General features: G+C 37.6%; 3 protein-coding genes across 7 annotated transcripts in view; 1 reads left to right on the forward strand and 2 right to left on the reverse strand.

Annotated features, from left to right (window-relative positions):
• The window catches only part of LOC104782758 (copper methylamine oxidase), a 5,592-nt gene extending 2,202 nt beyond the window's left edge, over nt 1-3,390 (reverse strand). Inside the window, exons 1-9 of one of the 3 annotated variants that reach the window (XM_019245036.1) lie at nt 2,817-3,389; nt 2,444-2,553; nt 2,034-2,339; nt 1,836-1,948; nt 1,418-1,748; nt 1,118-1,333; nt 788-1,024; nt 334-519; nt 2-142 (exon numbers count right to left, since the gene is read on the reverse strand). In XM_019245036.1, coding sequence (XP_019100581.1) covers nt 2-142; nt 334-519; nt 788-1,024; nt 1,118-1,333; nt 1,418-1,748; nt 1,836-1,948; nt 2,034-2,339; nt 2,444-2,553; nt 2,817-3,030 — 1,854 coding nt within the window. In that variant the 5' untranslated portion in view covers nt 3,031-3,389. Of the gene's footprint in view, nt 1; nt 143-333; nt 520-787; nt 1,025-1,117; nt 1,334-1,417; nt 1,749-1,835; nt 1,949-2,033; nt 2,340-2,443; nt 2,554-2,816 lie in introns of all 3 variants that reach the window. The other 2 variants (XM_010507774.2, XM_010507773.2) reach the window with 2 other exon arrangements.
• Nucleotides 5,610-9,766, reverse strand: LOC104782759 (serine/threonine-protein phosphatase PP2A-4 catalytic subunit). Of its 2 annotated transcripts, XM_010507776.1 has the most exons (11): nt 9,449-9,765; nt 8,665-8,721; nt 8,451-8,534; nt 8,231-8,302; nt 7,974-8,045; nt 7,687-7,727; nt 7,380-7,446; nt 6,553-6,744; nt 6,361-6,450; nt 6,164-6,271; nt 5,610-6,070 (listed from the first exon to the last, which is right to left on the reverse strand). In XM_010507776.1, the coding sequence occupies exons 1-11, from the start codon at nt 9,539-9,541 to the stop codon at nt 6,005-6,007; spliced, it is 942 nt and encodes a 313-aa protein (XP_010506078.1). In that variant the 5' UTR covers nt 9,542-9,765; the 3' UTR covers nt 5,610-6,004. The 2 variants fall into 2 exon arrangements, with proteins under 2 accessions (XP_010506078.1, XP_019100583.1); XM_019245038.1 differs by lacking the exons at nt 5,610-6,070; nt 6,164-6,271; nt 6,361-6,450; nt 6,553-6,744 and adding an exon at nt 7,103-7,203 and having other exon boundaries at nt 9,449-9,766.
• Nucleotides 9,927-12,943, forward strand: LOC104782760. Of its 2 annotated transcripts, XM_010507777.2 has the most exons (4): nt 9,929-11,108; nt 11,913-12,075; nt 12,158-12,338; nt 12,424-12,943. In XM_010507777.2, exons 1-4 carry the CDS (start codon nt 10,022-10,024, stop codon nt 12,841-12,843), a joined length of 1,851 nt encoding a protein of 616 aa, XP_010506079.1. In that variant the 5' UTR covers nt 9,929-10,021; the 3' UTR covers nt 12,844-12,943. The 2 variants fall into 2 exon arrangements, with proteins under 2 accessions (XP_019100582.1, XP_010506079.1); XM_019245037.1 differs by lacking the exons at nt 11,913-12,075; nt 12,158-12,338; nt 12,424-12,943 and adding an exon at nt 11,514-11,897 and having other exon boundaries at nt 9,927-11,108.

The following is a 13,479-nucleotide window of genomic DNA, read 5'->3' on the forward strand; positions in this document are numbered from 1 at the left end:
CAATCCAATGGCGAGCAGAAAAAGGGTCACAGTCACGCGTTGCCTCTGCCTCTGATCTAAGTAACTTCTCCTCCGCATAAAACGCATTGCTGTGGACATTGTTCTCACCAGGCTCGTCAACTCTAGCATTTACCTCAACTACCTACAGATAAAAGAGGATTAAGCTGACTATTGAGTAAAATCACCTGGCAACATGTATCTAAGATTTATTTTCAAGAATTATAGGGACTTCTAAAATTCATATGCTACCAATGCCATTCCTAAAACTGAGAAAATAAACCACATATGTAAGTTAACAACAACAAGAAGAGAAGATCAGCAAAGTAAAGGTACCTGATTAAAAGCTTCACCAGGTTTACAGTCAACAGACATATCCATGCGAGCGATAAAGAAATGTTGATGGACTGGTGCATACAAGCCAGGAGCAATAGTAGTACCGTACTTTCGAGTTTCTCCTGGCTGCAGCGCTCCTAAACTCAGGATCCCAGTAAGTTTTACTTCAGCTTCGATTTTCCCATCCTACAGTTAGACAATGAAGACATAAAATGATATTGGTCTTCAGATATCTAAAAAGATGGTACCATAAATCAGTAAATGAAACTCGGATTCAGCGCTGTAAATCAATGTTCAAGAGTGTTAAGGCTTAAAAAGTTGTGAGCCGTCGTTCTAAACTCAGGATTTATTCTCATGCAGGGACATATCATTTGTCTTCCCTAAAGAAATTATATGCAAATATGACTAATATCTGCTTTACTCTAGAAATGAACAATCACGCATTCCTACTTACCTGGTAGAAGTGCCAGTAAAACCCATACTCGTAGTTAGCAACAGTACATAGAAAAGAGACAGTTAGCCTCCTAGATCTTCGCACTTCGGCTAATCCTGTTCTCCAGTCCTGATGTTTCCACAAGATTCCGTGGTCCTCTTCATGCAGGCAAACACAGTTCTCAATAGTTTCAACTCCACCAGTGAAATTTGTGAAATGGGCATCAAAATACTTGATAGATCCCAGACAGTCACACCCCTATAAAAACCAATTGTTAAACACAAACTGAGATCTAATTGGAGAATGAGAACACACACAAACCACAAAAGAAAAAAAAAAATGATTACAAACCTTCTTAAGCGAATGTGCATTTTTTCCAAGACCATCCTCCCCTGCATCAAAAGCATTTTTCCTGTAATGTGGCTCATTGGGATCGCCATAAGGCACAACCATCTCTACAAAGCTTAGCCTGTGTGCAACAGGCCTTCGACCTCGACTGCCATCAACATATGCTACCGAATGTATGACTAAACCTTCTCTTGGAGTGAACCCAATTCGAAAGTTCCACTGCAAAACAAAATGTTCAGCCAATTTAGAAATAAGCTCAAGCATAATCACTTGGTTTCAATTAGGCTATTAATGGAATTCTACCTTCTGCCACTCGACAAAGTAACCCCTAACACGAAAACTTGGACCTTCAGGTTGTATAATCTGGAGAGGCTTCACATCACTTCTGTCAACACCCCCTCTACTTTCACCTGGGGTATAATTCCTCAAAGGGTCAGGTGGGGGGAGTGGCACAAACTTACGGTCTTCAAACTCAATCACCACCATGTTTTGCATGTCTACAAGTACATAAATTCCCTCAACTGGACGAGCATAGCCATTTTCCATAGGGGAATCACTATCAGTCCTACAGTATATAAGGGGCTTTGCAAGCCTACGACTAGGAGCGTCAGCCTCGCTATGATAACCCACACACCTGCACAATACATTTAGAGGCAGACTTAGGGAAATTGTACACCTTAATTGACAACTTTCAGTAGAATCCATGATGTTGTTAACATACCAGGGATCAACCATCACTAGATCCATGTCTTCAATACCTCTCCTCTTCATTGCCTCTATGAACGGAGGGAAGTCTTTGACAATCGCTTCACATTCAGCATATTCAGCCGCATCCTAAAATCACGAGAATCTAAACTGAGAAACTGGAAACTACTGTAGCATATAAAATTCACTTAGAGATCCAATTCCATAAACATACCATGGGTGGCTGAACATCAGGTATAACTTCCGAGGAAACAACTTTTCCCCTGTGATGGCCACCCCGAGTGACAGCATGAACTTCAGACAACTCCACAATCCATACACTTGTCTCATTGGACTTTTGGTTGTAAACAACAAGTCTCGCTCGCCTAGGAGGGAGCTTCATCGGAATGACAGGTCCAGATTTGGTTCTTGGAAGGAGTGAAGGCTGGAACGGAGGGAAAAAGTAAGCATCTGCAAGCGCCACAACATGTTTATCTGGTTCCACTGAAGCCACCTCAATGAAACGCATGCCATCCCTAACCTGACAAAAATAAAATATCAAACAGTTTCAGTAAAATCCAAATAGTTTATCAAAGCTATCACCATAAATCATGCAAGATGAAAAAGAATATAAGGTTTCGGCACCTCAGGGTTGGCACCAGCAGCGCGAACAGTAGCCACAGCAACTGAAATTTCTGCAGCAGATAGAGGATCCAAAGGGTGCTTGGTTTCAGTTCTTGGCATCACAGAAATGCCTGCATTGGACAATGTGATCACAACAGAAATCAGCTTCAAAGAAACCACAATCACAACAGTTAGATCTACGTTTAAACCTCTTTCAGTGTTAAAAAAAAAGAAGCCATCAATTTCACAAGAAAGTAAAAACATCATCAACAAATTCCAGTGAAACAAGAACTCAACCAACTCAAACAAATCACGATCTAATAGATAAGAACAATGATCAAATCAAACGATCAAGATCCAAATCCCAAAAGGCAGAGCGTCTCGTAAGATTAACCTTTGTTAGCAGGTTTCTTGGCAGTATCAGGAAGCGAATCGACAGGGCGGATTATGGACTCCAAAGCAACCTTAGAGGCGCGCTGATCCTCACCGTCGGACCATCCAGAAACGGAATCAGGCGCAGCGGAGAGGAGTTTGGGAGGCGGCGAAGAAGAAGAAGAGCCACCGTGGTGGTGAGGACATGCCGTCGTCTTTTTCGAAGCTGAGGCCATTGAATAGGGTTCACGAGTTCTCCAAATCCACCAAAATCAGTTTCAACACAATCTACTGACATACAGCAAAACCTATCACGATCCGTCGCTTGATCTCTCCACCCCTTCTACAAGCTCGCACTCCCAACCAAGAAGATTCCGATCTCCGATGAGACAGCTAACTAACTACTACTAGTCGACGAGTTTCAGCTCCGTCACTCACAACAAGTCGTTTGGATTCGTCACCGGGATCTCTCTCTCTCTCTCTCTCTTCCCGTGGTGGTGGAGAAGTCAGATCATATACTCTCTCTCTCTTTCTCTCTACTGATTCAATTTGGTTTTTGTTGATATATGAGTCCAAGCAGAAGCGGCCAAAAAGCCTGATTGTGACCTCTTCCACTTTAACAAGTAGTCTCTCTTATTTATAAAGAGATGTAATTATTAACTTCTTTCTTTTTTTTGATAATAATATATAAATATAGAAATCCAACTTGGAAAACGACGTGGATGCACTATTGTTCTCATATTTCAAATTCACTAATTGGTAACATATTATACGTGTCGAATTATTATTTTACAGAGTTAAACATGTTTTCTTTTGAAAGTTTATTACTAGAAATATATATATATATATATATATATATATAAAATCAAGATAAGGAATCAAATCTATTTTAAAAAATGGTAAAGTATATAGAAATCATCAAGAACAAATCTGAGATGATCATGGAAATGGAAAGATATGAAAATATATTAACTTGACTATATAAGCTTATGTCATAATCGGAAATGTTATTATTAAAAATAAGGAAATCAGAACAAATAAGATTTTTAAAAAATATTTGTTGTCAAAAAAAGGTTCACGTGTTTCACCAAAATTATACGCGTGTTTGGTATTGTTCTCCTATAAAGGTTATCAGAAACAGTATTTAGTCTTTAAGAAACAACTAAAATGGAAACATAGCCAAAAATAATAATATTGGAAACGCTTCTTTGGTGGGGGAAGAAAACACACTTGTGTATGTATATTTAATGACGTTAGAACATACAAATTACATGATACTATCAAAAATTTCAATTGTTACTGATCAAAGTGTTTTGATATGTACAAAATATATAAAGTTGCAATATCGATCAATAATTGTCTAAAAGATCGTGGAGTGGACCGCACAAGCACAATCCATGCAATCTTGACCACCAAAGAACCGCTGTCTACGACTTTGTCTATAGACTATAGTGGGTATTACGAGGCTCACATTTTTAAACGAAATTCTTATAATTCTAAAAACGTCCATGACACCTTAATGTCGCTTGCACAGTTTATATATGATTGCCTTCGGTGCAAAACACGTCATGTTATACGTACTATTGAATGTTTTATAGTCTTTGGGTTTGTTTTGTTTCTTCTCAACCCTTCAATGGCCAACAAAACGTGTGGATTTCAAATAGGATGTTCTGCGGTTGTCGTTCTCTTTTGATAAATACCGAAGATGTAGCTCTGATCACATTTCTCTGAACTATACTGTTCATTGTTGTTACGTTACGACTTGCGTGTATGGCTTTCATTTTCACTTCTTCTTTTTTTTAAATCTCTTATTGTTTTTGATAAGATCAATTCTCTCTTGTTCTATGCAATTATTGATAGAAACATATACCAATACAATTATATATTCAAAGAATAATAACAAAGAAGAGTCCGAAGACCTTCACACCCTTCTACTCAATCTCCTTAGCAGAATCGTTAGCTTTACATCTCTGTAACTGCCTAACCTTCTGGTTCCAAGAGCTACAACTCTGTAACTGCATTTAGACTGTATTACGGCTCTATACTTTATGTGGAAGGCCTAATCTTATCCGATACTCGAGGCAATAGACATGCGTACCACCAAACCTTCAGTGGGGTTCAAAACTTCAAATAGAAATAGTAAGTCAAGAGAAGGTTCATAGTCGAACTAGTTGATCCAATGGCTTCCTTCATTTTCTATTTAAAAAAGAATATTTGAAGTATATTCTATCTCTATTTTATCATTAAATTATAAACAATACTTTTAACTTTCTAAATTTATAAATTTTACCCATTTATTTTATAGTAAGCAAATAGTTCAACAAATTATACAATAATGTAAACATTATTATAAATAAAATCACATTGCATAACATCAATTGCAGGATTATTAAGTTGTTAACTTATGCTATGATATGTTTTTTTAACTTTAATGGTGGTATTAAGTTTTATATTGACTATGTTGTTTGTTTTCTATGTAATATAAGTTATTATTGCGTAATAATCTGATTGGAGAAAATGAAAATATGAAAATTTAAATTAATTGGACCATTTTGTAATATTAGGTACAAAATAAAACTAGTTATAATTTCAAGGACCATTTTGTGAATAAAAGGACCACCTTAAAAATATGAAGAGATGAATAGTGTACTGTTTTTTTTTCTGCAAAAGAATAGTGTACCTTCAAATATGAAGATATACACTATTCAATCCTTCATTTTGAAGATGAAAATGAAGCACAATTGAAGAATAGATATATGGGATATTCATTTTCATCTTCAAAATGAAAGCATTCGAAGCATCACTAGAGATGGTCTTATATCAAGCTTTGTAATACAAATAAGCAGAACAACTTTTAAAAATCGGAGAAGTTGAAGGACAAATTACGTGAAATAAAAATTAGAAGATTTCTCACATGAAAACACATTCGGATGCAGAAGAAGAAGAAGAAGCTAATAACATCAACCAAACAATGTCCATAAAGGGTGTCTTTTTTTCTTTTCCTTTTTTTTTTCTTGGTTATAGAGGAAGATAAGAGATCCTTCTTCGCCTATAATACACATTATATTCCGGTGGTGGGACTAAGTTGAATTTTAAAACAGAGCAACCTGAGCACAACGCATAGAAACGAGAATCTTGATTGTTACCAACTCTGACTTTTCACTTGTGGGTGGCTGCAGCTGCTGACTGAGATGAGTCTGTGTCCAGTGATCACAGAAAGTAGTCTGGTGTCCTTCGGGTAACGTCTGGTTCTCCTCTCCTCGGTGCTGGTTCGAACTGCAATCACATTTTTATACACTTAAGTTAGCTTTGATCATTCTTCTACACGAATTTTATTACAGTCACGACATGTGGGTTTTGGGGAAAGACCTGAATGAAGGTGTGGTTCCTGCAGTCGTCGACCTCAAGAATCGAGGCCATGTTCCCACAACGGTAACAATAGTTTGGAGCACTGAATATAGTAACCACCTTTTGCTCCTGTTTGATAGGGAAGACAACTAAAGTGAGCAAAAAATCTTAAGCCTTGCAAAGCTATGCAAAAGAAGGGTTTATAGTTGCATTCTTACGTGAGCCCAGTTGTATCCATCCATAACCAACTGATGAGCTCGGGCAATCAGCTTTAAGCTGTTTGTGTGATTGAATTGTTCGGATATATCCTAGTGAAAGAAATGAAAAAAATGATAAAAGTCAATTAGACACTTGCTTTAAAAAAAGAGAGAGAGTCAGGACCGTTTCAGAGCCATAAGACTTGTAATTACCTGACCAAAGGTATATCCGGCACCACGGGGAGAGATGCCCCAACCACATCGGTCATCGGGGTCAGACCATAATAAGTCACACATCGGCCCTTCATGGGGCACTTCTTGAACTCGATCAAAATTCCTTATGTTGTCAAGGGTCTCGATAGATGGAGATAATCCACCATGAAGACAAAATATTTCTGACTCAACCTGTAATGGAATAACACAATGATTTGATGTAACCCATAAATTTGTGTAGAAAACACTATCTGTTTAGTCAGATAACTCATACATGTAATCTTCCATTCTGTTTTCAGAATACTAACGTCTTGCAATTGCTGTGACACTAGCAAAAGAAATACGACAGCACAGTACAAAGCCAATACTTTAGTTCAAATAATACACCATGACAAGACAAGGAACAGTTCATCTATATTACATGACCAGGGGACTAAGATAGACTTATGTGAACCCCACNTAATCCACCATGAAGACAAAATATTTCTGACTCAACCTGTAATGGAATAACATAATGATTTGATGTAACCCATAAATTTGTGTAGAAAACACCATCTGTTTAGTCAGATAACTCATACATGTAATCTTCCATTTATAAAAGATCTTCCATTCTGTTTTTCAGAATACTAACGTCTTGCAATTGCTGTGACACTAGCAAAAGAAATACGACAGCACAGTACAAAGCCAATACTTCAGTTCAAATAATACACCATGACAAGACAAGGAACAGTTCATCTATATTACATGACCAGGGGACTAAGATAGACTTATGTGAACCCCACCAACAAAAAAGTAGAAGAAAGGTCTGAGATATGATAGGTACTAACCAAGGCTGTCAGCGGGAAATAGTCGAAGAGGTCTGTAAAGATTTTCCAAACATTTGCATTGCCATACCTATATCAGCAAACTTCAATGAGTAAGATAATACAATATATATATATATATATAACCAGTATTAGACGCAAGCAATCGGAAGCCTGAAAGATTAACAGAAACAGGACAGACTAAAACACACACACACAAAAGATAGCAACAGCGAAAATAAACACAAGAGTAATGCTAATGATACAAATGAATTACTTGCATGCAATTGACAGCATCTACAAAATAAGGGTTTTTTTCCAGAAGACTCACTTTCGCAGACATTCATCATAAAATCCATAAACCTGAGTAATCTGCCAGACGGAAGACAAGAAGAAAAGCCTGTGTCAGATATAAGAGTAGGATGATAGAAAAGTATAAACCAACAAACAAAACGTATGTTGTAGACAGAACCAACTGTTTATAAGGAAAAATGTATATTAACCAAGATCTAAACGATGGACAATGAATGGAGACACAATGTAGTACTGTATCTAACATCAGAAGGTGGGGGTTTACAAGTGGGAACAGAGTAATAAAAACATAAAGCATTACTTTACCTGACGGCTTTCATGATTTCCTCTAAGAATAGTGATTCGCTGAGGATATCGCATCTTTAAGGCGACTAACAGCTTGAAACAGAATAAAAACGAGAAATTGTATTAGCATACTTCAAATTCAGACCCAAAATATTCACATTGTAAAAAAACAATCCATCATGCAACCAGTATATATATTTACCAATATAAAAGGCCAATTAATCAGCCTACTCATTAACGAGAAAAGAAAAGGAAGTCTGAATATATAATTCTCGTACCGTTACAGTTTCAACAGAATAATAACCACGGTCCACATAGTCTCCCATAAACAGATAATTGGTATCAGGGCACTGCAAAAAGAGAAAAAGGAATATATTGTAAGATTTGTAGAGATACACGGTCAAACAAAAATCAGTACCAGAACCAAAATGCACAAACGGAAGCCTGAAAATACACCTAACTTCTATTATGATTCTCAGTAAATTTTATAAATGTTACCATTCCTCCTATACGGAAAAGCTCAGCAAGATCATGGAACTGTCCATGAATATCACCGCAGATTGTCACAGGGCTTTTCACAGGCTGCAAACAGGAACAGAAAGAGTTAATTAAATTCATGGCTAGTAGCACAATCTACCACACTGAAAATATAATCACCAAGTATGGTGAAAGAATTACTCAACCAAAGAAATATGCAAGACCAAGAACTAACCTGAACGTTGCTTTCATCCATTAAGATCTCCTTGGCTTTCTCACATAATGCTCTAACCTAAAGAAAAATAACACAATACTTCATATGACGTTCACCACTTTAACTTACTAAGGAGATGCAGGATAACCAGTAATTAAACCCTATATAAAAAACATGACTTGGAAATACACTAACAGAACTCAACTTGACACACGAAGCAAACAGGAAAAGCAGTAACAGAAAAAAAAAACGCCCTACAAGTATTGATCCTTGATATCAGCTACTAGTATTGGTCCGTTACTGAGTTGCAATATCTTTCACACCAGAAAAAAAAAACTGTTTCCCTTTAACATTTCTACCATTTCCCACTAATCTAAAAGCTAGTAATGAGAAAAAGATAAAACTCTTATCATCTACATCAAATCACATTACCAGGCACATAAAAACACGAGCTTAGATATTAAGAATCCGATGCAGCTAACACTCATCATCAAACCATTAGAAGCAAGCAAAACCAATTTCTCCAACCGATAAAACTGCGGTGAAAATGAACATCCGTGAGATTATACACAAACGCCAAGATCTAACATTTTTTTCCGAAAGATGTTCATTTCAAATGATAATCGAAACTCTCCAAATCAAATCTGCTAATCCCATACCCGAAGAAACCTCAAACACAGAGGAATAATAAATAAAAAAAAACTTTCGACTCCGAAACATAAAAAATAAATAAAAATCAGATCCAATCATCGATACAACCCAAGTCCAAAGTGGAGAAAACGTCAAAGGAGAAAGTTACAGGCACCTGTTGCTCGGAGAGAGGCTTGCACTGCATGAGCTGCGAGATCTGCTCATCGAGATCAATGGTTGCATCCACGGGAATAGAATTCGCGCCCATTCTCGTTAACTTCGTTCTCTCGTTTCGTCCGATCCGGAAACAAGACTAGGTTTCCAAATTAGGGGAAGCGCTAACCCTAAATTGAATGGAATCTGCGTCTTCTTCGCTTTTTCCCCCACTTTTTCTCTCTTCTCTCTCTCTCTCTCTCTCTATGGCTTCTCTGTCTCTTCGCTTTGTGTGCAGTGAAAGAAGATCGAATTTGAGATGGCGCGTGAGGGTGAGAAGCGAGTGGTTTGTAGCTTTCGAGTTCTTTTCTATGATAATATTACCGTAATACCCCTTTTATTTGATTAATTCAATAACCGTAACCGGTTTGAGAATGAAATTATCCGGTTTATCTAAACCGGTTTCTCGCTTATTTAATCATTCGTGAGACGAGGGTTTTGCTTCCTTTTGCCAACGCTTCATCTCTCTCTCTCTCTCTCTCTCTCTCTCTCTTTCACACTTGCTCTGCTCTCTCTCTCTCTTCGGCTCTCCGTGATGACGACGATTGATTCCGGTGAATGTATTGGGTCGGAGAAAACTTCGATTACTCGGGATGAATCTGCAGAAGACTCGCTAAAGATCGATTCTTTACCGCTAGTAAAGAACGAAGACTCTGTTGAAGAGATGATAAGCCCAAAGAAGCAAGTAAAGTCTTCGCCTTTTACTTCTCTTTCCGAGAAAGATGGAGAAATCATCCATTCGGATTCTATTGAAGTTTCTTTCTCCGAAACGAGTCTTGAGGTAACCGAGGCGATGGATGTGGAGTGTCCTGGAGTCGATGAAACTGGTTCAACGTTTCTTGAAGAGAATAAGGTTGGCGAGGAACTGAAACAGAGTAAGGAAGTATCTGAGATTTCTACAAAAAGCGATCAATTTGGAGATGATGTGCGCAAGATAGAAGATGTTGTTGAGACTGATGGGTGCGTCGTTTCGATCTCTGATGTGAAAGAAAGTTTGAACTTTGAGAAGAAGAAGAAGGGACAAGATTCTGATGTTCAGATGCTTTTGGAGGCTGAGAAGAGAAGATCGTTGGCTGAAATCGAAGGTGGGACAATTTTTAACAAGAAGGTTGATGTGGACACGCTCGCTAGGGCTTCTGAGATTCATAAGATCGAGAAGAATGGGAAGGGATCTAAAGAAAAGCATGAGAAGGTGGAAAGAGTGAGGGTTAAGGATAATGCTTTTGTTGGGAGATCTGTGAATATCGATTTGGTTGATGATACTGCGTTGTTTGATGTTGTTCCTTTCTACAAGAAAGGTAAAGATCATCCTAAAAGACCAGGAACTGATAAGGATGCACCAAGAAAGCATAAGAAGGTTGCAGGGGAGAAACCAATTGAAAAGGGAAATGCTTCATCTAAAGTTTCTGACTTTCTTAACCGTGGAGATTTGAATGGGAAGCAGTCGCGCATTATGTACTCTAGGAAGCAAATGGAGTCGATGAGGTATGCCCACATTGCGGATCAGAAGAAACTGTGGAGTGACATGTATGCTAGGCTCCTACCTGAGCTGGTGACTGAGTACGAAGGTTTAGTTTATTTGAAGAATTACAAGAGTTCAAAGAGTGGCATCAGTATCCTCGGTAACCCTCTACTTACTACTCTATTTTTTTTATCTAATCTGCTGCATTTTGTGTTGTTGCCTGTTGTTAGTTGAACATGTTGAAAAAAACTTTAGGTCTAAGTAAAGTATGTCACTCCAACTTTAGATTACCTTAAGCTATACCTGAATACTCAAATGGGTTTTTCTTTGCTACTGTTTTCTTACTCAAATGGTCATCAAAGACAAATTCAGTCGAGTCTAAGGTTCTTCCCTATATAAGCCGTTGAAATGTGTTTAATTGCCCTCTAGCCTTTTTGACGAGTTGGATGTCTGTTATTTCTGGTCTAGAGCTCTTACCTTCCAGATCTGTTCTTCTTGTATCCATTCTCTCCCACTTCCAGTAAAATGTCGTTTTGATAGGGGCCTTTTGTTTTCTTTTCCACAGGTCCCGTATCGGCTGTACCAAGACGAAACCGTGTGAATATCTTTGTGCATTGAGCTGCAGAAATCTGTCAAAAGTCCTTTGTTTCATAATTCTGTCACAGTCCTTTGTTCACCAATGCCCCCTTTTCTAAGACACAATACATTCTTTCTGTATATAGATTCTTTGGTTCAGATTGTAAAAGGGGTATAAAGAGGTTCTTAGGTTCAAAGTGTGTATGGCTATGAGTTTAGGTTCAAAATTGTACATGTTCGTACAACTTTAATAAAATCAAAAACTTCCAAAGCTAAATCTTTTCAATGGCCCTATTTCTTTTCTGTTTCTATGCAGTATCGTATTTGTTACTACCCAATCACACTCAGAAAGCAAATTTGACCTTTTTTTCTTCATGAGAAAATTTAGGCACCAAAGAAGACGTGACTCTTGAAGAAGATTCTGTTGTGAAAGAGACTGAAGATAATGACGATTACAATAGCATTTTGAGGCCTGCGTTTGCGGTGGATGGAGAACCTGATTTTGATTCTGGACCACCAGAAGATGGGCTTGAATATTTAAGACGAGTCAGGTATATATTTGTCACTCTGTTTCAATCTTTCTGTGTATCTGCATTTTGGCATACATATGGATAAGTTGTTTCCGCATTGTAGGTGGGAGGCAAAGCGAATTCCAAACGTAAAAGTAGCCGAGATCGATGGAAGCAAGTACATACAGAAAGAGCAGAGTGTTTACATGCCACAAATTCCTGAAATCAGCAAATGCCCAGAGCACCTTTTGCCAGTGAAGGAATGGGAGGACTTGTTGCTTTCCGACTTTTCACACCTTCGCCTGGTAAAGTTTCCTTCTAACTTGTATACTATCAGGGTTTCTCTGAGTGGACCATAAGATATGAAAGTGCTATGAGTTTTTTTAACAGGCTTTATTGCAAACTGACAACACATGCGAGGATGAGGTAATATCGTCGAGTCAGTCTTTAGATGAGGTGCTTATGGAGATATTCAAAAAGCGTCTCAACACAGAGAGTGATGAGTCACTTGGTGGGGTGGTGGTTTCAGAGATAGAGGGAATGGACTCAGTGACACGGGTATCAAAGCTGAGAAAGCAGATATGTTTGGTTGAGAAAGAGAGCGGATTGAAGAGTAGTGACTGCAAATGGGTATTAGCATTATGTGCATCAGTGGACACTCCTTTGGATGCAGATACTTGTGCTTGTCTCAGGGCTCTTGTGAGGAAGTGTGCGAGTCTTCGTGCGTTGGAGGTTGTAGACGAACAAGTCATCACCATGGCAAATATGCTCATCACGATCGCAGGCAGATATTTTGGCCAAATGGAATAAGAGAAGAAGTGAGTTTATAAGCAATGCTTTCTTACTTGAAATATGTCAATGTTTAAGAAAATTAGAAAGAAAAAAAAATTACTTTGAACTGCTTTGGTTTATGTATCCATTACTTTAGTTTTAATCGGAAAAAAATCTTCACAGGCTTTATAAATTTCAAAATCTTTCTTTATCATCTTATATAATATTGCAATAAAGAGTAATTATGTCACCTTATAAATGACAACTATACTAATTTGATATTCAATTAGTACAAGATGTACATTTTGTTATTGATGAATTTTGTTTTTGTTTACTAACATGCATATTTGAATTTGGTGGTGGTGGCACAACGACCACACACTAAAACATTCATTCTAGTACTTTATCTGAAGATTAATCCAACAGTTCAGTTTAATTTTCGGTTTTTTTTTTTTAATTTTAAAAAAATGCCGAGAGAGTCCAAAAAGTAAGTCGCCGACATACAATCCAGAAGAAAACAACCAAACCGACACGCAAGTTGGAAACTGAATCCTATATATATACGTAAGATTTGATAAAAACGGGACGCAATCTTTGAGCTTAAATTTTTTTGTTTTGTTTGTCTGATAAAGAAGAGGACGAAACAAGAACCAAAGTCAAAAAAAAAAAAAAAAA

This window comes from Camelina sativa, chromosome 4, assembly GCF_000633955.1.
Source record: "Camelina sativa cultivar DH55 chromosome 4, Cs, whole genome shotgun sequence".
Classification (NCBI taxonomy): domain Eukaryota; kingdom Viridiplantae; phylum Streptophyta; class Magnoliopsida; order Brassicales; family Brassicaceae; genus Camelina; species Camelina sativa.